This window comes from Cryptomeria japonica, chromosome 10, assembly GCF_030272615.1.
Source record: "Cryptomeria japonica chromosome 10, Sugi_1.0, whole genome shotgun sequence".
Taxonomy (NCBI): domain Eukaryota; kingdom Viridiplantae; phylum Streptophyta; class Pinopsida; order Cupressales; family Cupressaceae; genus Cryptomeria; species Cryptomeria japonica.
Window position 1 is genome coordinate 330,591,489 of NC_081414.1, and position 25,011 is coordinate 330,616,499.

At 38.0% G+C, this 25,011-nt stretch overlaps 1 protein-coding gene across 5 annotated transcripts in view; it reads left to right on the top strand.

Moving 5' to 3' along the window:
- Positions 1–2,687: 2,687 nt before the first annotated feature.
- LOC131076127 (DNA topoisomerase 6 subunit A) overlaps positions 2,688–25,011 on the top strand; it is a 78,659-nt gene continuing 56,335 nt past the window's right edge. For all 5 annotated transcript variants that reach the window (XM_059212108.1, XM_058013185.2, XM_058013186.2 and 2 more), the window contains exon 1: positions 2,688–3,743. In XM_059212108.1, the coding sequence (XP_059068091.1) occupies positions 2,875–3,743 (869 nt within the window). In that variant the 5' untranslated portion in view covers positions 2,688–2,874. The remainder of the gene's footprint in view (positions 3,744–25,011) is intronic.

The following is a 25,011-nucleotide window of genomic DNA, read 5'->3' on the forward strand; positions in this document are numbered from 1 at the left end:
ACTATCCCAATTGAGGATTCAAAAAAAAATTGAAATATTTTGTTGAAGTGAGCTACTCCTATATAAGCATTTTTGTGCCATTGCCATATACATGGGTCTTGTTAAAGTTGTAAATTGGAAGGAAATGAATATAAATAAATACTATGTGTGGTATGTTGACCACGAAATTGATATAGAGGCTGTCCATGAAGACGAAGATGACATTGATGATGAGATAGATACAACAAATACAATATAAATGAATGAATGGGAGTTCCTAATACAAATGGGCCTTGCTAATGGTACAAATGTAAATGACTTTGAAATGATTAGCAGGGATTTTGACAATATCAACACATGAGACAAATGTACTATACCTCCACATTTACATGACACTACACAACATTTCACAAACACAAAAAAGATGTCCCAACAACATGACCAATCCACGTTAGAGTTGAATAATCCACCATATGATCCACTTTCTTCTAAATAAGAACTAGCTCTTACCTTTATTAAATAACACTATACTGATTATTCCTTTAACCAACCCTTGCATATTATCATGCAAGGAATGATAGGTATAGGAAAATCCTATTTAATTCACTACATCATGCATGCACTTCGGAGTTTAGTGTCCCACAAAATTAACCCAGTCCTTATTGTTGCTCCTACAGGATTTGCTACATTCAACATACATGCCTCAACTATGCATTGAACCCTTAAGATTCCAATAAAAGAAATACAACCATTAAAGGGGTAATCATTGATGTGTCACTAACACTATTTCAAGAAGAAATGGAGCATGTGAAATATCTCTTTGTCTTTGAGATGAGCTTCATAGGACCAAAGTTACTATAAAAAATAGATAGTAGATTGTGTGAAGATTTCCCCCACCAACAACACATTTTCTTTAATGACACATCCATCATTCTTGTGGGTGATCTCATGCAATTACCACCTATTATGGATAAACATATCTATGCATAACACTCAAATGCCATATTCCTATGGGAACAATTCACTACGATTGTTACAATTACAAACATTTTTTTGTCAACATGTTGACGCTCATACTCAAATTGACTTGTGTTGCACATTACAAAATATGCGTAATGCAGAACCTGTTGAACAAGATTGGGAATTACTAATGAACCACACAAATAGATTACTATCAAATGGTGAACAAAAAAAATTCAACTAGTTAATGCACACATTTTCGACAAATGATTTAATGCGAGTACCCAACAAAAAATGCTGAAACTACTTAATCTTCCTATTGCACTTAGTGTTGTAGTAACATCACACCTTAAATCAAACATTGATAATGATTCTAACCAACTTTCCAAGAACTACTCCTTTGTAGATGCCAACACATCATGTTGACAATAAACTTGTGGACACGTAGGACTTGTAAATGGGTCTCTTGGAGAGATAGTAGATATTGTACACACAATTATCTCTAAAACACCCAATTTACCTTTGTACATAGTCGTGTGATTGGATAATTACATAGGCCCACCATGGAACCAATTTTACCCAAAAACCATACCTATAATACTCACATCTCTAGGTAATTGTAGACATGCATCACTATCCATCTCTTGGGCAATTACCATACATAAATCCTAAGGACTAACATTGAACAAACTAACACTTGATATTGGCAAAACAAAAAGACAATGATTAACTTTTACGACTATTTCTAGACTTAAATCAATCAATGAACTATGACTGGAACCACCATTTTCCTTCTATCGCTATTCAAGAATGAAAAACAATCCTTACACAATTATTAGGTAAAAAGAATTCTTGACTATGATTACTCTCATTATAATAAGTTCAAGTATACATTTTCAATTGACCTTTTTGGACATATACTTTTAATAAACTTTTTAATTTTCATCTTCATACTATGTGCTTTACAAAAAGCAAAGCTAACCTCATATATTCATAACTTTATGGTTTATAGGTGTAGGCTTCACATTTGTATATTACAACATTGACAAGTTTTTCTATGTTACCAAGAATATACTTTCTCATGTGTAATTCCTTTTCTTAGCGCACACTTTCACTTTTTCTATTCAATTTAATTTTAACATAACAACAATTATGCACTCGTGATATTATTCCACTAACTTCTTGTTTCAATGTGTAGGGAGGGCAAAAAAAGAACAATCAAAACCTCTTTCTAAGTTCATTCTATACAAACAAAGGAAAGCATTAGCTTCAAAATATTCAAAATTGTAAATGTTACAAATCTTTCCTTAAATTAACTATAAGCAAAGAAAATCATCAACTGTAAAATATTGGAAATAAAAAATATTACAAACCTTTCCTTCAATTAATTATAAGCAAAACTGTAACACACATTTTTTTCAAATGTTTCAAAAAACATTATATATATCTCAAAATTGTATTATAAAATTATTTAAACAATAAATAATATAATTTTTTATGGGGCATGTAAAAAATATTACAAACCTTTCCTTCAATTAATTATAAACAAAACTATAACACAGTTTTTTCAAATGTTTCAAAAAATATTATATATATCTCAAAATTATATTATAAAATTATTTAAACATTAAATAATGTAATTTTATATGTGCATATCCCTTACATGCCTCTAATCTATAAACCTAACAAAATCAGAAAGAATAGCTTTTCACAAAACAAAAATAACCAAATATCCTAGCTAATCTATTCTTTGAAAAATTCACATTTTAAAATTCTGAATGGAAGAGGGATCTCGAATCCTTTCATTTACTTATACAACGGCCTGCTACGTGGTGTCAAATTCTATTCCCCGACTGCTTCATAGCGCTTCAAAAACCTCACCAAAGCCCTGCGAGCTAGGGTTTGAAACATCGGACAGAATAAATAATCCAGACCATGGCGGACCGGAAGAAGCGCCGCGCAGATGCAGCGGACGAAGATGACTCAATCGCTGTCCGCGACAACCAATCGAAAGCCGCCCTGGCCTTTAAGAAGCGTCTGAAGCCCGACAGCACCATCCTGGCTTCCATCAAAGAATTCTCCAACGCAGCCAAGCAAGAAACCCCAGAGACTCGAACCCTCTCTGACCTGAACCTCCCCCACGCCTGCCGCGAGGTCATCGACCTCGGCGGGGAGGCCGTAGAGCGGGAGATCGAAAGGACGGTTCTCCAAATCACGCGTTCAATCCTCGCTGGTCACGGCTTTGGCTACAACGTCCCTTCCAGAAGCAACACAAATCAACTCTACATCCCTGAGCTTGACCGCATTGTTCTCAAAGACAAAACATCCTTCCGACAGTTTGCCAATGTCTCGTCCGTCCGCAAAACCGCCATTACCACCAAAATTCTCCAGCTCGTACATCAGCTCTGCATGAAACAAATCCATGTCACCAAGCGAGATCTGTTCTACACCGACGTTAAGCTCTTCCAGGACCAGGGGCAGTCTGACGCAGTTCTTGATGACGTGTCCTGTTTGCTGGGGTGTACCAGGTCCAGTCTCAACGTTGTGGCATCGGAGAAAGGGGTTGTTGTAGGGAGGTTGATTTTTAGTGATAATGGCGATCGGATTGACTGTACAAAGATGGGAGTGGGCGGTAAGGCTATTCCCCCCAATATTGACCGGGTAGGGGACATGGAGAGTGACGCACTCTTCATCCTGCTGGTGGAGAAGGATGCTGCATTTATGAGACTTGCTGAGGATCGCTTTTACAATCGCTTTCCCTGTGTCATTGTCACGGCCAAAGGCCAACCCGATGTGGCGACCAGGTATCCATGATTTTAAGCAAGCTTGATCCAAAACGTTGATGCAAAATAAACCAACAAAGTTTTTTTACAAAGATATAGTAAAGTTCATCAATCCTGTATCGTTTGTTGTTTTCTGGTCACTTCGAAATTTTTACACATTTTATTTCAAAAGCGAACAAACTTGTAAAGGGAAAAAATGGGATGTTATTCTTCAGTTCTGGGAGAGGGTTACGCAGATTGACAAAAACGGGAACTATAAATGGAAAATCTTGCTTTTAGAGAAATTGCGAATAAAAATCATCTGCGAAGTGAAAATGCTTTTTAAGAGTTGAAAAAAATAGCCAACTGACAAATAGCATAGTCTAAATTTATATTTAACTTAAAAAAGAAATATTAGTTCATAACCGCAGACCTTGTTGATAATCGACCCTCTCACTGGATTTCTAAGTGCATTCAACTTTAGAAATCTTTTTCATTTTTTACCTTTCTCGGATTTGTTAAAACTCCCTCTTTTGTTGTTGGCATCCTTTAGCTCAGAGATATTCTCTTCTGTCAGTACTTACATCCAGTCCTATTTGCTGGTAGTATCTTTTTTCTAATTTACGTAGGGGTAACCTTTGGCTTGAATGCCAGGACCAAAGGTGCTTGTCTCCCATCAAATTCATTCAGGAATTTCAACTGGTTTTGATGTTGTCAAAATCTATGTTAGTTTCTTTCAGCCTTATCCGTTGGCAAAATTTGTTCTAATTTACTCAAAATTTTGACACCTGGAGTTTGCACTCTTTTTTCAAAATCTTGTTCCAAGATTTCAGTAAATTTCTTCAAATTCACCTGGGACTTATTAAGCTTTTAATGTCAACGTAAGTTTTACTGAACGAAGCATTGTTTCGAAAGCTAATTGTTAGCCTATTTATGCCTCTAGGCTTGAATAGTCACTATAAATTCTTCAGTGAGTCCTGATCTCAAACTCCGAGGACCTCTTCAAGGTAAAACTTAATAAGTTTTCTTTGACCTTTTTGTGAGTCAATGGATGGTGTTTGTGAGCTTTAGGAAGGCTTTAGTGTTTAAAATGTTTTCAAGTTTATTATTGTTGTTAAGATGTCCAAAAAGAAAGCCTTATTATCTTGACAAGACCCACACATGACCATCGGAGGGAAGTCATACTTTGAAAAGAGTCAAAGTTCATAGGAGCTCTTAGGGTTTTGTTGAACAAGTCTATCTCCTTTCAAGGCATAGAGATTGCCTTGCTGCCGCCGTGCAGGGCATGTTGCAGAGGAAACTCAGGTGGCATGGCACATTGAAAGGAGAGGGAGAAGATAGGGGTATTTACATCTGTCATAAGCTTTCAACCATCTTGATAATGGAGGTCTGATTATGCATATGGCACATTGAAAGGAGAGGGAGAAGCTAGGGGCATTTACATCTGTCATTAGCATTCAACCATCTTGATAATGGAGGTCTGACATGGTTGCATCAGCAAGTGTTGACACCTAGCACTGATCTGTTATGGACCTTTAATGTGTTGAGCAGTGTTATTGTCATGTATCTCAAAGAGGAAGCTACGTGTTTGTATTCTTTAATGCATTCAGTTATTTGGTGTCTTTAAATACTTAGTTCTGTATGAGTGAAATGTGTAAGATTGGCAATCAAGCATCAAATGTCACCAAAGGTCCTGAATGTGAAGCAAAAATGGAAGAGGAGGCCCAGTTTATTGTAGCATCATTTGAATTATTGGGAAATCATCCAGTACAAATGCAAGTCTGATTGGCGGCACATGTACAAAATATGTGACCGTCTTCAAACAGTGAGAAGAGGTTAAACCCCTGTTAAACTGTATGCTTTCCAAACCTTATATGAGCCTTGAATGAACTCCCGTGAATAAAAGATAGCAGAGGAGGAAGTCTCTAAACATTATAATGGTTTTCTTAGTAAGAAATGATGAGACTCCTGCCTCTACAACAAATCTAGCTCCATGGATTAGCACATAACACTAGATCTGTGGATGGAAGTTGCATTTTTACAGTCATATCCAGCACATGTTGATGATGGACCTCCTGCTCTATCTATCTGAGAGGAAACTTAAACTCTTTGCTTGTTGATCTTTGAAAAGAAAATTATATAGGTCTAAATCTATCTACAGACACAACTGAGAACACAGTGGTATATTGCATTTGGTGGGTCTTGTGCAGAGATGTCGCCATATTTTAGAGGCTTATCTAATGGCAAAGACATTCATCTAGAGTTCTCACTATTGACAAAAATGCTTGGGGCCATCTGTACTATCTTAGTCATGGAGACACTTCTAATTTGCTTTGTCAACAGATAGTTAGCGGTGAGAAGATAAGCATTGGTATCTGTGTTTACCAGGGATGTCAAGGATGAGTAGATTAGGACTGTCATGGTAGGGAATAAGAGGACACAGTATGGTGAACCTTAGAAAGGAAAATGTTGGGGTACACTACTATGCATGCCTATTGCAGAGAAGGCAGTGTTTAATAACAGTCGTAGCCCTGGGAAGTTGGCAATTCTTTAAATGACAGTCACTTAAGTTTTTGATAGCCAGTCCATGGGAGGCTGTCCTCTTATCACAATGATAAAAGCTTTCATGGATTGTGAAATACGAAACACATGACCATAATGTGCCCCAAAACCTTGGTCAAAACAGTGAATGTCTAGACAAGGCTTTACTTGGGTAAAATAGATATCAAGAATTTTTCTGATGTCTCATGTCAATAGTGAATAGGAAATGAGAAACAGTTGTGTCCCATCAATTGCTGACCAAGAGTTATTCTCAAATTTCATTGGTACCAAACATGGAAGTGGCACTTCCTCTATAAGATCAGTTAGAAGCTACATTACCCAGGGATGCGTCCCCGGGCTAAAATCCCCCGTCCCCGTACTGGGTACGTTTCGGAGACTTGGGGAGGGATGGCTAGGGGACGTCCCCCTGTTGTCCCCAAAATTGCAAAATTTGTGGGAAACGTCCCAGAACCTTGGGGACGGCAGTGATTCTCATAGGGGGCGCCCCCCCCAATCCCCTGGACGATTGGGGACACCTGTGATGTCCCTTAAATGTCCTAGGGACGGCCATCCCCCTTTTCCCAGCACATTTAAAAATAAAAAAAATTTCTTTTTTTTGCCCCCATGTAATGTCCCCACTTTGAAATAGAATTTAATAATAAATAGTATTAATAAAATTAAAATACAAAAGAATAAAATATAAAAGTACATATTTAAATATAATTAAAATTTAATTAAGTTAATGAATGGTCAAAAGATGTAAAATGAAAAGTTGACTCCCTCAAAGATGAGATATAAAAGGGAGAAGAGAACCTCATTTGAGAGTGGGATAATTTTGGGAATAAGAAGTGCAGATCTGGTTTAAATAAGAAGTGCAGATCTGATCATGAAAGGTTGTGTCCCTTTCAAAGGACAAATACAATGAAGAGTAGCACTATTTCAAAGGATTCTAATGGTAGAAAGGATGTGTCTCTTGCCAAAGGGCATACATGATGAAGAGGTGTGATCTCTTCCTCACATGGAAAGATATAAAGGAAAGGAAAAGAAGAAGCATACACAGCTGAGATTATTGAATCACAAGAGAAGCATAAATAACAACCTTTAGAGAAAGGAGAAGCTTCTTCAGTAATCAGGGAACTGAAGAGATCAAGAACAGCAGACCACCAAGACATATATATATATATATAACAGACTGCTACATTAGGCAAACTGTGAGAAATTGGAAATATAAAGGACCAGCCAACATTTACAACCATATTATCAGTTAATGCAGATCTGGTATAGTCTTCCCTATTCATGATGTTATAGCATAATAGAATATAATTGCAGATCGAATGTCTATTAATATTATACAATGCCAAAAACAAAAAAATATTATTCGATACTGTTGATGTGTGTTTTAGGCACATAACATTCAGAATAAAATACCAAAGCACTTTACCCTTTCTTGAACAAAATCACCTTAGATGCTAAGGGTAAGATCAACTAAAATGATTCCAAGGTTTATACATGTCAAGTCTTGACGAGTGGGTTACTCAATGGTCGATGTGAATTGCTTTTTTCACTTGGGGGCTTACACAAATGTTCGAATTAACTTCATAGATCATGGATAGGGGATGGGTGTGCTGATAACTTAGGATATGGCAATGTAGTTCTGGACTTAAGACTTACTAAAAAAATGGGCAAAAGGAATAGGGTTTAGGAAATCTATTCTAAGCCTAGGAATGTAGGAAATGATAAACAAATTTAGTGGAATCGAACTAGGCAAGGTCTCACAAACAGGTTTCGACACGAGCTTAGTGCAATCACCTAAGGTATATTTATTGATTTTTTAGATTATTACCATCAAACATTGACACCATCCAAGTTGATGCATATCAAGGGATGCACAATAATTGAAGTTAAGCTTGCATAAATTTCCAGTTGACCACACAAGGCACATTTACCAACGACAAGAGGCTAGTGGTATGGATTAAGGATTCCACACAAATATACTCAACAAATCTTCCACTCAATTTAATAAACATGAAAACAAATTCTAATCTAACTTGGAGGAATTGAGAACCATGAATGTGAAACAACACTTGAAAGACAAAATCACCATCAAGTCGAACAATGATTTATATTCAAATAGCTGCAGCATATACCAACAATTCTACATAAACTCTCTCTTACAAATGAGAGACAATGAGGTATATATAGAGTTTCATACAAAATGGATGGCCAAGATTAAAACTAAATCAAGGGCCAAGATCATGCCAACAAAACCCTAGAATTGCCCTAATTAGGGTTTACATAAAAAATGGTGCCACCAACATATGGCCCAATAGAAAGATACCTAGTCATTGAATAGGGAATCTTTTGGGAATCTTCTAGAAGATTCCTCCCTGCATCTCTCTCTCCTAGCATACTCCAAGAATCTAGCCAATACAAAATCTAACTCCATGGAAATGCTGGGTAAGGTATACTGCTGTAAATCAATCACGTCCAATGCATTCGAGCAAGCATCCAAAGTGTTATTCCAATCTGGCATGAGCTTTTGCGAACTATGTACATGAATCAACAAAGAGACCAAATCATCTATCTGACTTTTCTTCAAAGAGTCCGACTGACAAAAATACATAAGTTTCATCTTGTCTCTTAATTCGGCTAAGTGCAAACCACTAGCATCACTAACATCAACACCCAATAACTCCTCAATTGAGGCAAGGATCCTCAACGGAATATCATGAATTGATCCTTCCATCTCTCTACAACTCAGTTGGGCATTATAATAAGTTGATTCCTTCATGGCTAATGAACAATACCAGCCATGGAAATCATATCTATCTCTACTGTGCACAATATTCTCTCTAATCAATGTGGACTTGGGAATCTTCTTCAAAGCTCTGAGGCGTAGAATAGTTTTCTCCTGGATAGGTTTGAATTCTTCCCAAACTCTCTCCAAATACTGGATTCTAAACACAAGCCCTGTTGTCCTATCATATGCCTGGACAAACTGAGTAAGGAAATCATCCGCCTGTTTTCTTGCACTTTCAATCCATTTCTCCACCTTCGAGAGTGTATCTCTCGCTGCCTCATAGTGTGAATGTAGTTCACGATCAATTGCAATAGGGGAAATAAGTGTGGGATTCTCACGCTTTATCCTTGCAATGTACTCTCTAAGTCTGATATTCTCTTCTTTGTACTTCTCCTTTTCTTCAATCTCACTATCCAATCTCGCACTGATTGCCCTAAGGTTATCACCAACCCCTTGAAATTCCTGCCCTCTTGTAGTACGGCCAAGGGCAACTGAAGTAATCTGGAAATCCATGGGAGTAGCAATGTCTGCTGTCACACCTCCAATAAGAACAACCACCTGTGCAATCCGCAGTCCTGTTTCATCTCTAGCTATGTGTGACAAAATCTCAGCTCTCTTAGGCTCTTTCTCCTTATTGCTCCTAGCTAAGTAGTCATCAATGTCTTCAATAGGCTGTACCTCTATCATTTTCTTACTTTTCTCCATACTCTTCATCAGCCAATCAGGAATAGCGGCCATCTCCATACCATCATCGAGACTCATATCTCAATCAAGCTCTCTCAATGCCGAAATAACATCGTCATCATCATCAGGATTATTCCTGGTCAAATCATATACATTCTTCCCCAAACTAACCTCCAAAAGGACAGTTGGGGATCTCGGCTGATCATCATCCTCATTAGGTGGAGCAGATGTCGCTGTGGCTGTCTGGTAGTATCATTGTGTTGGAACATTGCTCGAACTCCCTATTCTGTTTTGGCATTTCAACTTCCTTGATTGATGAGACACTGAGAGGTGGTGAAGGAATGATAGGCGAAGAAATAGTAGTCTTTTGTTTCTTCTTCTTGACCTCTTCAATCTTCTTCCCTCTAGCCTTGACTTCTCTTGGTGTGTTCTTCCTTCTCTTGGGAGCTTGACTCTCCTTATCCGCATGAATCCTAACATCATTGATAGTTCTCTGATCATCCTCGGAAGCAGATTCCTCCTGTTTCATCTTATCATAAGTGAAGGAGACACCCATATCAACTGACTTATTCATCTGAATATCCACCCATGCACGGGAGAAACTCAAGACCTCTCTCATCAATACATTCAAATCTATTTCTTTTGACTTTAACCAATTAGGCAATAAGATCGCCCTCTTCATTTCATTTTCATACTATGGATGTGTATGATCCTTGTCATCTAACACTTGGTCAGGAATGAGAAAAAGTCCACACTTCCTCACGAAATCCATTGACATTCAAGACCACATTCGTTTCTTCATTGCATGCTTGTCCATCATGTTGGCCCAATAATCCTCTATGTCTACTTTGTGGATGAACTTCTCTCCCTTGATCCTTCCAACTTTCTTATCTGGATCAAACCTTTCTTTTTTCTTATATGTTGCAAATCGATAGAATGCAAGCTCCTCACTCGCAGTGCTGGTTGCTAAGGTGGACTGACAAACCTCCAACGTTTTCCCATCTCAAGTATCTTCTGTTGTTCTCTCCTTTCCTTGAGTCCGGACTTCGACATCGCACCTGTACGAAGCTTGAAGTTAGAACTTAGGAAAGTAAATAATATTCTAGACAAAATTCCTAACTTCTTAATAATTTAGACTAATTTTGGGTATGGAAATCAGGAAAATAATCCACACTCTTGATAGTTTTCGACAATTGAATACAAAATCTGGCAAGGTTAGGGTATAAAAACCTCATTAAGTTCATTAAAATCAATAATTTTCAGACCAAGGTCTGAAAATACCTCCTTATACTTAGAAATTATGTTCAAATTAGAACGCAAAGGAGTATACCGGATCAACAATGACTAAGGAAAAGGTTTGAAAGGTTGTGTTTTCACACAAAACTAAGTCCAAGGACAATTTCCGAAGTCAACAATGGCTGCCAGCGAATTTCAAGACAACCTGCAACTATACAAATTAATCTCTGAAAACATGTTGCAGTCACCCAAATATGCACAATTTTGATGAAAATCAATCTTGATGACGGAACCAATCAAATTCGGGAATGGCTGGTAAAAGTTTAATTTTCTGAGGACAAGCAGCCAATAATGAAGTAGCAGACCTGTGACAGTCCCTGAATGGTCTGAGAATTGACTGAAAATGCCCCCAAAATGCCCCCAAATGCAAATCGCCTAAGTTGGAGTTGGCTAGGCAGTGAAAATCTAAGTCTGAAAATGGATGAACAGCCAACAATGGGGGTCACACAAGCTGTAACAATGGCATTAAAACTCAGATCCGAAGTAATCACAGCAAGTAGGGATAATGGCGGCCACCAAACATGAAGGAAATCCACTCAACAATGGCACAAAAACACTTGCAAAACAAAATTGTATTTCTCCAACTATGGCACCACCTCACATAAATCTGAAAACGTCTTCAACATGCACTTCAATCTGCGAATTCAAATCTGATAACAGCAAGTTAAAATGGCGGCATCAAGGAAAAATCCCTGAAGTTAGAGGTGGAAACCTCAAACACCAAAATCGCCCTTTAGCAAAAATCGCCAACTTCACCCAAAATGGCGCTACCTCCAAAAATCATGGCACTATGGTATCAATGGCAGCCACCAAACATGTCACTAAGCTGGAAAAATGGAGAAGAATGGCAATGAGGATAGTCTTCAATCAATCGCTTCACTTGGACATTCTACCAAAAATCGCCAACTGGAGAGGAAATCACCCTTACATGGATACACTTGGCAAACTTAGTAATAAGATAATGCTGGGGTATCTCCTTTTGAACTTGCTTTCACCATCAACTTTCACCACACAAGCAATGTGGGATAAAAAAACTTGTTCTTATACTTGCCTGACAAAAAACCGATTTGCTTCTAGAAGGTTGAAAACATTAAATGCTTATTGCAAATCATTAATTGTTTTTCTTTTATTTTAAATAATCGTTGCTTTTCATTAAAAAAACAATTAAAAAGAGGTTCATTTATTAAAATATTCCAATTTAAATCCAAAAATGGCCAATTGGGAAAATCGATCTAAGTAAGTATTAAAAATCCTAACAAAAATCACTTGAAATCATCAAAATATCCCCATAGGGGAAAATTGACCCTAGTCTGGATGAATATCCAGACTCAAAAACATCAAAATCTCTCTCAGTGGAAAATCGCCTTGAGTTAGGAATGAGTATCCGCACAAAAATCCTCAAAATCTTGTCACAAAAGTCCTGGTGGAAAATCGACCCAAGTGTGGAATCATCACAATCGTCATCCGCAATCCCATCCATACTCCTGGTGGAAAAATGAGGGTAGTTAGGATAAAATCTCAACACTAAGCCAAAATTCAATGCATCCAGGGGAAAATTGACCCTAATATGGATTCACAGTGGTGGAAAAATGAGGCAAGTCTGGATTTTGAGTGGGTGAAAATCATGGGTAGTCAGGAATATGAGGGGAAAAGCACCTCTAGTGTGGAATTTTGACCTTTTAGCCCTTAGAATATGGATTTTCATCTGGAAAATGATGATTTTTCCACTCAAAATCACTAGGAAACTTCAAAACTCAATAAAACTCATATGGACTTAGGCAAATTTGCCAAAATTTTGAGCGTAACAAAAGGAGACTTATCGGGATAAAGTGCGAAATCAACTTGAATAACTTCCTAGGAGCGAGAAAACAACTCCAAAAGGTCTGGAAACACCTTAGCACTTAAAAATCATTGACGTGGACGTTCAAAAAACGCGTCATCGCTCAAAAAGGTCTATACTTAGACAAAACTAGGATCATTAAAAAATCTCAATTTTACGTTCTTGATCCTATAACTTCAAAAAAACCCTAAACAACACTAGGCATGATCAAAACTCTGAGGCTTGGGCACGAGAAACTCAAAATTGCCCACTAAGCTGCCAAAACCCTAAACTAACCAACGCGAGAAGCAAGAAAAGATGGGGGTCCCCGTTAGCAATGGGGCGATGTGTGAAAAGGTCACAACAGATACCTTGTGGTCAATTATATTGGGCGAATCATTCTTGGTAATAAACAATACAATAAGAATTTATTTATAATTACATAACTATGAATGGTATCCGTAATTCATACTAAGTCTGAAATAAGGTACAATCAATGATGGACAATTATATATATTGAGCAAATTGCCATGATAGTAATATAAGGGAGTACAAGGAGGGAGAACGGTGATGAGGTCCTCCTCTAGGTATGCTACCTCATGGTAATTGATTGATGGTCCCATGAGGCCAAGTGGGTGTAGATAGAGTCCACTGCTCTTGGACTTAGAGGGGAAGGATGTTCAAGACACCCTATTGTATCTTTCCAAACTCTATCATGGTTGATTATTGAATTAAGGGAATTCTAACCAGAAGAGAAGGATAAGGATGGAAGTGATGAATGAGAACGGTGATAGGATACCTCACTAGGTAGACCACCTCATGGTAGTTGATCCATGGCCCCATGAGGCCAAGGGGGCTTTGTCTCTCACTTCGCTCTTGGGCCTAGGGTAGAGGGTCTCTTGGACACCTTATTGTTCCTTCTTGCTCCCCCTTTCTTATGGTTGAGTTCCAATAAGGAATTGGACAAAAACTATGGTTAAGTTAATGTTCCTAACCCTAAGTATAGATAATTTATGCTTAATTAACTTTCTTAGAAGATTTATATTATTAATTATATACAAAGCTAGAGGCAAAGCTACAACCAGGATGGAGGTCAAGCCACAGCCTGAGCCAGTCATACTGAGTGAGGAGGCACAACCACAGTTGACTTCTAGGACTAGACCTCTAGTTCTACCTCTCCCCTAGTTTTTACTAGAGCTGGGAAGAGGAAGATGTAATTGTATTGATGTATTTACTTTTAGTTTTACAAAAGCTATTTACTATTTTGTTTCCAACCATCAATATTCCTCATGAGGATGTGATTTTGTACCCACATTGCATTTAAATCAATTAAATATATCTAGACTTGGCTTGTTTCTTTTGTCTTCTCATTATTGACTCATTGGATGCATCTCCTCATTTTTCTAATTGAATTTAAGCAAGTTTTTAAGTTCCTGAGTTTTCACCTAGTTTTTGCCGAGCTTTTTTTTCGGGCCTTGGCGAGTTTTTGGTTTTGCTAAGTAGTTCAACCAAAGTTTTAAAACTCAGACTCGCCATGGACTCGGCAAACCAAAAAATTGGACTTTGACTCGGACTCGTGAATGACTCGGCAAAAAAAAAGAAACCGTAGTTTTACAAAAAAACATAAAGAAATTAATGCATTTAGAGAACATAAGAGCCATAATTGAAACATTACACGTCATATGATCTACAAACACTCAATATTTGAAATTTCATCATTCATACTCCTAGTTTCAAACTTTAAAATGTATAATAGCAGCATAAGATTATAAATGTTTACAAAATTACATATAATGATATGTCCAAATGTGAAAAAAAAACAATGAACAAATTAGAGAGAAGACTACATCTTCCTCTTTCCAGCTCTAGTGAAAAACCAAGGGAGAGATAGAACTAGAGGGTCTAGTTCTAGGAGTCCGATGTGGGTTCTCCAGCTCGCCAAAATTAGGTTGTGGGTAGCACCACTTACTGGGGTCTGAGGGTGAGAGAGAGAGGGGTAGAGAGATAGGTCTAGATCTTGGGGGAGAGAGGAGAGAGTAAGATAGAGAGTGGTAGAGAGAGGGGATAAAGGAAGAGTGATAGGGAGATAGATAGGTCTAAAATTCGGGGCAGATTGTTGGTGTAAATAATTATTCATCTTGGATATTATTACACTTACTTAAGTTTACTTAGGAAATGAATTTCATAATAGTTTGGGTATGAGACACTTGAGTGTTTGTGTCACATTGGGATAGTGTGTGTAGGAGAATTTCCACCTTTTATGGTGTGATCTTGTTGTTACACTCCACATTCAGTGGGTGATCCACCTCATGTGAACTATTATATTGTTTCTCCTACCTTCCCACACCTATTTCTTACCTACCCTTGTTTCTTATTGAGCCACATGTCATGTTTGTGTGCTCACATATCCATATAGCCTTGCCTATATAAGGAGACTCATATTCATTGTATGTAACGAATGCTTAATGATCCAGTTGATCATATTTTTCATCTTGATAGAATACAGTTTATTTCTATCATCTATTTTATTCTCTCTTATTTGTGCTTTCCATTGCCTCTTGATCTTGGCAAAATCTCACATGGTATCAGAGCCATTAAAGTGTCATTGGTTTGCTAATTGAGAGAAATTTGATGCTATTTGGGGTTTGCATTTTGGATATTTCTATTGCAGGTTTTTATTGAAGCTTGATGGGTCAAATTTGAGGTTACCATTGGATTGAGGAGGTCCAAGAAAGTCAGTTTTGCCTTTTGTTTCATCCAAATTGGACTTAGGAGGCCAAATCTAGAGGCATTTGAAGTTTTAAGCTGCGACGGAAATTTTCCAGAAATTATAATTTTGCAGGCGATTTTCAAATAGCGATATCTCACTCATCCGAACTCGTTTTTTCGAGCAATTTTTTTTGTTTTGGGGTAGAATTTCACGATCTGTACAGTGGTGCAGGATTTTTCTGATTTTCGGATGCAGATTTTTCGGAAATCGCGAAATCCCGATTTTTACAACTTTGAAGGCTTCATTTGGGCTCATATGGACTCCTTTTCAGGTGCCGTTTTTTTTGAAAGTGCATATTTTTTCATCTACTTTCATAATCTACCATCTGTTTGCAATGATTTTAAGTAGAAATTGTACTTTCAATATTTGGCCATTTTTGGCATATTTGGTACTTGCATTTTGCTTGGATCTCAGTTTAGATCACTAGCAGTATTTGTTGAAGTCTCTTAGATCTCATTTTGAGAAGTTGTAAATTGAAATCAGAAGTCCACTTTGCCATTGTTTACAAGTGGCCTATTGTACACGCACTACATATAAAGTGCCAAAATCATCATTTTTTGGGGGGGTACTTTGATTGAGTGAATTTGGGGGGGTGTCCCTTGTGCTTTTGTGCTCATGTTCCTTCGTTTTTGCTACTTTGGGTTCTTCTAAGTTTCCTCTCTTAACTCCTCATAATTATGCTACTTGGAAAATTGATGCATGGAGTAAACTTATGGAAAAAGGACTAACTCATTACATTGATGGAACTATTGTAGCTCCCGCTGATTCTAAGGTTGATCCAGTTGGTCACTTGGATTGGCTCACTAAAAATATCATGGCAATTGGTACCTTAAGAAAGTATGTATCAAAGGATCTCATTTTTCATATTGAGAAGTGTACTTTAATCAAGGATGCTTGGCAAAAGTTTCAAGACTTGTATGGTCAAGTTGATGAGATTAGGGGATATCAAATTGATAGTGATTTCACCATGTTAGATCCCAAGAACTTTGATACTATACAAGATTATGTCACTAAGGCAAATGAGTTGAGGGCACAACTCAAAGATTGTGACATTGATAAGAAGGATACTCAATTGATATTCAACTTGATAGGCAAACTTCCACAAGAATATGCAACATTTGTTTCTAGTTTCCAAACCCAGAGGATGACAATAGGTTCAAGCTACACAATGCCTACATTTGATGCTTTCAATGAAATGTTGGTGATGGAACAAACTAAGTTGATAAGCATGGGCATTCTTAAGACTTCTAAGTCTCAAGCATTAGTGGCAAATCAAGGGAACAAAGGAAATCAAGGAAAGGACAACTTAAACAAGAAGAAATGGCAATCAAAGCCTAAGGACAAAGCACCATCTTCTCCACAACAAGGAGATTCATCCTCTTCCAAGAGGGATAACTCACCAAAGAGGGAGAGACCTACTTGTGCCTATTGTAAAAAGTTTGGTCATGAGGAGCGTCGTTGCCATTCTAAGAAGATTGATGAGCTCACACATATCATCAGAAAGCATAACATTGATTTGCCTAATGTCTACAAGAAGGATGATTCATCAACTTCCACTTCCTCACATTCAAAAGGAAAAGGGAAAGAATTCATGGCTTCTACAAGTGGGGAAGACTCACTCTTTTGGGACAAGAAAAGGAAAATCTCTATGTGCTACTATTAGTCATGATTTAGAAAGATGGCTCCTAGATTCAAGGGCTTCTCATCATATGGCATCTTCGCAGTCTATGTTCTCTACATTTGAGTCTTGCACCATGCCACAGATTTTGATGGGCAATGATACATACATGGATGTGATTGGGAAAGGATCTATTGACATTGGGGATAACTCCTTCAATGATGTGTTGTGTGTACCCCACTTGACAAACAATCTCCTTTCTATCTATCAAATCACACATGGCGCAACTAAGAGAGTTGTGGAGTCACACCTGAGTCAGTTTTCATTAGAGACTTAGAGACTAGAGCTATCATTGCGACTGGGGTGGTTGATCATGCATCTCGGTTATAGTCCTTTTCAGATTTTGTTGATGATGATGATTTCACATTTGATGATTCTACACATGATGATCACACTTCTTGTGATGGTTTAGTTTTTGAGGAGAACTTTGGACACTTGAACATGGGGATTCTCACATGTGACCCCATTCTTGAGCCTTGTATTCCATCTCCTCATATTGATATCACATCACCTATTGCACCTGATGATGCGGATAGTGCGACAGTTTGGCCTTCATGTGATTCAGTGCAACAGGATATTCATTGTCTTCCAGCTTCAGATTCATGGGATGATTACTTGACAGACATTGCAGGTTTATTTATGGAATCGTACATTGCAGATTTGGGAGACATCATTGATGACATTCATCTTCTCTTTGATGAAGATGATCCTTCTTCAATTGTTGCGAGGGAACACTCTGACCCTCTTGTTCATTCTCTACATGATCATTCTTTCGAGGTTGACATGATTGTGGATACTTATGTACAACAGTTGGAGGAGGTCTCTTTATCTTTTGAGGAGACATGTGAGTCTTTGAGACATGTTCTACATCCATCTCCACTAGATCTTGGAGTGCCTTTTTCAGCAGTGTGGCACAGTTTACCACCTTTGGAGGGGGTATCTTTCAACATCGACATGGGGACACTTGAGCAGTTTTCAGAGATTCCTTTCATCATGAGTTTTTTTTATACATCTTCCCTTCATGATTGGGGAAACTTCATGGATACACCTTTGGTTTTGTTTCTTTCTAAGGGGAGGAATGTTGTTCGACGTTCTTGGAGCAATTTCTTCATACATCGAGCTTCTATCATTGGTGCAGATTCCACATTGAGGGGAGGCTTCCTAGCTTCTCTTCTTCTCTCAGATGGGGGGGACTTTTTCCTCACATGGGGTCTTGTTCCTCACATTCTTCTATGAGAGTTCTCTTGTATGTTTTCATCTCTCTTTTGGGGGAGGGTTTTTTCCCATTGGGTTTTTCTCTCTTTCCCCACTTTGTGAGAGATTTCATTGCATTGGTTTTCATTTGTACATAGGTACCTAACATGGCCTAGTAGCCGAGACCCATCTTGCATTGCTTAGTTGCATTGTAGACTTAAGTGCATTCCCCTAAGTTGCACTTAAGAGGGGGTGTTGGTGTAAATAGTTATTCATCTTGGATATTATTACACTTACTTAAGTTTACTTAGGAAATGAATTTCATAATAGTTTGGGTATGAGACACTTGGGTGTTTGTGCCACATTGGGATAGTGTGTGTAGGAGAATTTCCACCTTTTATGGTGTGATCTTGTTGTTACACTCCACATTCAGTGGGTGATCCACCTCATGTGAACTATTACATTGTTTCTCCTACCTTCCCACACCTATTTCCTACCTACCCTTGTTTCTTATTGAGCCACATGTTATGTTTGTGTGCTCACATATCCATATAGCCTTGCCTATATAAGGAGACTCGTATTCATTGTATGTAACGAATGCTTAATGATCCAGTTGATCATATTTTTCATCTTGATAGAATATAGTTTATTTCTATCATCTATTTTGTTCTCTCTTATTTGTGCTTTCCATTGCCTCTTGATCTTGGCAAAATCTCACACAAATAAAGTGAGTGAGATAGAGAGAGCAAGAGAATGCTAATAGGAGCCTACTGATTACTGAAATTTGACTAAGTCTGAAAATTTAATAGATCTTCTAAAACCTAGAATTTGCATTATAACTCCTAGAGATTGGAAACCACTCTCAAACATCCTACCAATATATACATGAAATATATTCTGATGAAGAGAATGAGGCTGTTTTAATCTTGTTTCCTCTCCTCCTTCAAACCCTACAAACTTGTTTTCAGCAAGCAACAATGCCAAATGAGTGAAAAAAGTAAAAGAAAAAACACTTAAAATCGTGGCTGGGCGTGTTCAGTGAATGGTGTGAGTCCAAGTGAAAGACTCGCACGAGTCCATTCAAAAAACTCGCGAGTCCTTGGGAAGGAAGCACTCGCCAGGACTCGGCTCGCGAGTCCTTAGCGAGTCGACTCGGCCCTCCAGTGGACTCGCGAGTCTTGGCGAGTCCCACGAGTTTTAAAACTATGAGTTCAACTATGTGTGAAACAATATTTAATGTAGTACCATTTGTCACTCGCTCCTCTCTTGGATGAATCAGGTTCAACGAACTTGGATGTGCTGACTTGGAAGAATTTGAGTGGTTGGATGATGACTTGGTGCCACCTTAGCTTATACCGTGTAGATCATCACAAAGTGCTTGTGGTTGAGCAATATCTCTTTGTCATGATCCCAATTTCAAGGGCCTAGTGGCCTTCCATGCGGTGTTCTATAACACCCGATTATTTTATTTCTGTTTTGGTATTATTAAATAAATTATAGGTTGGGAGAATTTTTAAAATATTATAGTAAATAAATATTTCTCCTTTGTCTTTTTTGTAATGTTCTTTTTAGCCGACTTGATGTCGGCTCTCCATAACTCAGCGCATAAGCCTTTATAAGGCATGCTAGGTGTGAAGGTTGACATGCTTAATTTGGGATTAATTTTGCCTTTGTGCAACACTAGTGACTGGGATGTAAACCCCATGGCCAAACCAGGTAGGATGACAACCCCGACCTGGAGAAATCTGAGTTGAGCATTGCATTAATACATCACATAGCCACTTCTAATAATGTTGTATTGACATCTAACAGGGAACACTCAATTTGAAGTTGCTGTGAGTCAGAAGAAGAAGTCTAACAGTCGCTGTTCTGGATTTGACTGCCTGAAGGACGATTAGATCGCCTTTGCCTTTGTCTTCGACAGGGCAAAGCTAAGGAACGGTTTCAGTATCTAAAACACAAGGTAGGTATAAAGCTCAAAGGTGAAGGGTCGATTGAAATCCATTGAGGAACTGGCTGGAAGAAGTCTTTGTTTTTTCTATCAGGTATCATCCTGATTATCTCCATCTTAGGTTGGCGACTCCAAATGCCAACCATCGCCTAGTCGATTCACATTACATCTGGCAGGTCGGGCGCAAGGCACAGCCTTATTGTAAGTTTGTTCCAGTTTAGGAGTCTCCTTGGTTTGAAGGGACATAATATATATTGATATATATTTTCAGTCTCAGTTGATAGTGCATTATCTGAAAAGGAAAAGGCATTGTAATCATTTTCTGAAGCCTTATTTTGCAATCTGAAATTCTTAGCATCAGTTATTGGAGAGCTGTGTGTTTGAATCTATTGGAATGATTTTATTTTTGCAAAGTATTTTAGCTGTTTATGAGAAAATTCTGTTTATTTTTGAGTTAGCATTTTTCAGTGGTATCAGAGCTTTGAATCCTACAAGCCTTTGGAAATTGTTGATTGTTGAATGAGCGATCGAGCGCAGAGGTATCTGCGGAGAGAGAAGAGAAAAGAATTGGCAATGGGGGATACTGATGAAGAAGCCAGAGCTTTCTTCAAGAGGTCTGAAGAAATGTAGGCCAGTGTAACTGAGACACTGAAGGAAGTAGCTCAGTTATAAAAAGATCTTAAGCAATACTGACTAATAACAAATCAGTTAATGATAAGGGAGAAAGTAGCTGTTCTGTGGGAGAAAAGATGGCTTCAAATGGTGGGAAAACCCCAACCCACACTAAATCTTTTAGAGCTAAGTTCCTGACAAATGAGGATACTAATGCAGATCAGTTGGATCAAATCAGTGAAATAGACAGTCTCCATGTGGAATATCATTCTCTGAGTGAAGCCATTAGGATTGATATGACATTCACAGAATATTGTGGCCTCAAATCGAGAGGTGGCCCCAAGAGGAAGGGGTACGAGGATAGGAAGGGTATCCAGTACTGCTTAGGGAAGATTACTATCCGTAATTTTGATGGAACAAATGAAACATCAGTGAGGTCATGGTTGCAAAAACTTGACACTTATTTCTCGCTGAACCCCATACTTGAGGAAGAAGCTCTCAAGTTCGCTACTCTACATTTGGAAGGTATAGCACACAAATGGTGGTACCATGGTATAATAACTCAAGGGCATGATTGCATAATGACCATGGAAGAGTTTGGTCAGCGATTAACAAAAAGGTTTGATAGGAAAGATCCTGAAATCTATTTTAGGGAATTAGAACAATTGAAACAGGAAGGCAAGGTGGAGGATTATGTGATGGAGTTTCAACAACTTTCTGTGATGGTGCCTGATGTATCAGATAAGAGGCTGGTTGTGCTCTTTGTGGAAGGACTAGCCAAACCCCTTAAGGGGCTGATTAGAGCTTTTAGTCCAGGCACTCTTCAAGAGGCTACTACAAGGGTCCTCAATATGGAGGAATCAGTGGTTTGGCACAACGCCAATATTAGAAGAACAACACCCTTTGCACTGCCCAAAAAAACCTTTCAGAAGAAAACAGTGTCAACCACAATACTACCGGATAAGCCTAAAACCCCTGATGCTTCCAAGAACAAGCTGAGGAGGAAGAAGTTGTGTTTCCAATGTAGGGAACCTTGGCAGCCAGGGCATCGTTGCTTAGGAGAAGGGCAGATTCATTACATTGAGGTGATCTCTGACGAAGAAGTGGAAGGAGAGGAGACTGATTTTGAAAATGAGGCAAAGAATGTTGAAGAATCTGTAAGCGGCACTCTTGCTGCACTCACAGGAGAACCACGATATAATGCTTTCTGCCTTAAAGGTGTCTTGAAAGGATAGAAGGTTAATCGTCCTTATTGATAGTGGCGCCACAAGGTGTCTTATCTTGCACTCAGAAAGTACCCAGAATGGAGCTGGCCATGGGAGATTACAAGTTGCAGGATGATTTTTATGTGATTTTCATGGAAATGGAAGTAGTCTTGGGGTGTCAATGGCTGCATACAATAGACAAATATGAGACCAACCATCGAAAAATGGAAATTTCTTTCCAACACAATGGGAAAAGGGTAGTATTACGTGGACTGTCCAGCAAAGGGCCAATGGAGATATCAGCTAAAAGAATGGAAAGGTTTTTTTGTAAAGGACAAGTAGCATGGGCAGCTGAGTATCATCACCAACTCAAAGGCTGCAAGGAAGGAAGGTTCGACTAACGTGCAGATTAAATCCATTTTGGAGAAGCATGGTAACGTGTTCAAAGACACACCCCAGGTCTACCCCCTAGCAGAGGTTTCCAGCATATCATCGAACTTGAGGAAGGAGCAAAACCAGTGATGATCACTCCCTACCGACTTCCAAAAGTTTACAAGGAGGAGATTGAAAAGGCAATCAAGGTTGTTGGATATGGGGCATATTAGGTCTAGTTCTAGTCCCTTTGCATCGTCCGTAGTGCTGGTTAAGAAGATGGATGGGACCATGAGGATGTGTATCGACTATCGAGCCCTCAATAAGAAGACTATTAAGAATCGTTATCCAATACCACGGATTGATGAATTGATTGATGAGCTTCATGGAGCGAGTTACTTTTCTAAGATTGATTTGTGTTCGGGATACCATCAAATCAAGGTTAGGGATGAGGATGTACACAAGACAGCATTTAGATGACATTATGGACATTATGAATTTTTGGTAATGCTTTTCGGGCTATAACAAATGCTCCAGCAACCTTCCAATCTTGTATGAATCAAGTTTTCATTCATCAATTGAGCAAATTTGTTTTGGTTTTCTTTGATGACATCTTAGTTTATAGTAAAACCTTAGAAGATCATTTAAAACATTTGGAGGAGGTTTTGAGTATCTTGGAGCAATAGTCCTTTTATGCCGAAGCATCCAAATGTGAATTTGGGTTGCAAGAAATTTTGAATTTGGGTTTTAAAATCAGTGAGCATGGAGTGAGGGTAGATGAAGAGAAGATCTAAGCTATTCAAGATTGGCCTAGACCAAGCAATCTAACGCAGCTGAGAGGAATTGTGGGATTATGCAGTTACTATAGAAGATTCGTACGTGGGTTTTCACAGCTAGCTGCTCCTTTAACCAATTTGACCAAAAAATGGGCATTTGTTTGGACTCCATCAGCCCAACAAGCCTTTGATAAACTCAAAAAGGTAATGAGTTCATGCCTAGTTTTAGCTATTCCAGATTTTTCCCTTTCTTTTGTTTTAGAATGTGATGCTTTCGGTGAAGGGATAGGAGCTGTTCTAATGCAGAATAAACACCCTATCGCCTATGAGAGTAGAAAGCTCAATGAAGTTGAGCATAAGTTGTCAATTTATGACAAAGAAATGTTGGCTATGATACATGTTTTGACTTAGTTTGGGCAATATCTGGTTTATAACAAGTTTTTGGTTAAGACTGTTAAGTTCTTTCAAAATTCTGTGATCAAAATAGAAGAGATGGAGATATGATCTGAAAGTTGTATTTTATCTGCTATAGCGTGTTTTAAAGATGCACCACACTTATCAATTTCGGTGTGTGCATCCTCCTTGATGTAAGCATGCTATATAAGTGGATGAGGGGTTATGTAGTGAAGAGATATGTCTTCCCACATGGGAAGACACCTCTTTCCTATGTACCTCTCACCACAGTATATAAACTAGTCACCGTTTACTTACCCGATCGGAAGGAGTGCGACTTGTTTGAGAATCGCTTTACCATCCGATACCATGAACGGTGTAACCGTTGGTCAAACGCAATAAGTTAACTTTGGTTTTATTTATCATTAGTTAACGTTAACATATTAGTATATGTATTCAAATATATATATATATATATATATATATATATATATATATATATATATATATATATATATATATATATATATATATATATATATCTCGGAAGCATGAAATAGTTCGACCAACGTTACAAAATTAACACTCCCTCTTAACTAGAGAGGACACATTTCATGTTAGAGAAAACATCACAATTCATCCATTGATTGTGAAGAGAGTTGATATCACACCATAGTGATATTTAGAGATATGGTTCAACAATGAATATCAAGTCTCATGATACTCACCATAACTCATAGTTATCAAGTAAGGTATGTGCACTGGCATCAAGTCACATGATGCCTACCATACTGATAATGATTTCATGGCATGTCCACGAATATTATGTTCATAATATTCACCATGAAGATCTCTATCATAATTATGGTTTATTTAATGATATCAACCAACAGATATCTACCATAATGTCTCAGAGATATATATACTATCATGACATGTCCACAGATATCAAGTCACATGATATCCATCAAGATAGTTAAATTGATAATTGTAAAATCGTCACCTTACAATATCAATTTGAAACAAGCGTTCATTATTGAAAAGTCGTCACCCTTCAATAATGTTCATAGAAGGCCCATGCAGTCATGGAGTCACACACATGACAAATAAAAGAGTTTACACACTAAACATCTTTAAATATATTAGTATATCAGAATAAATGAGACTATCTCTCAAAATTAAATAACATTTTCAACCATACCAAGTTTATCTCTAAAGT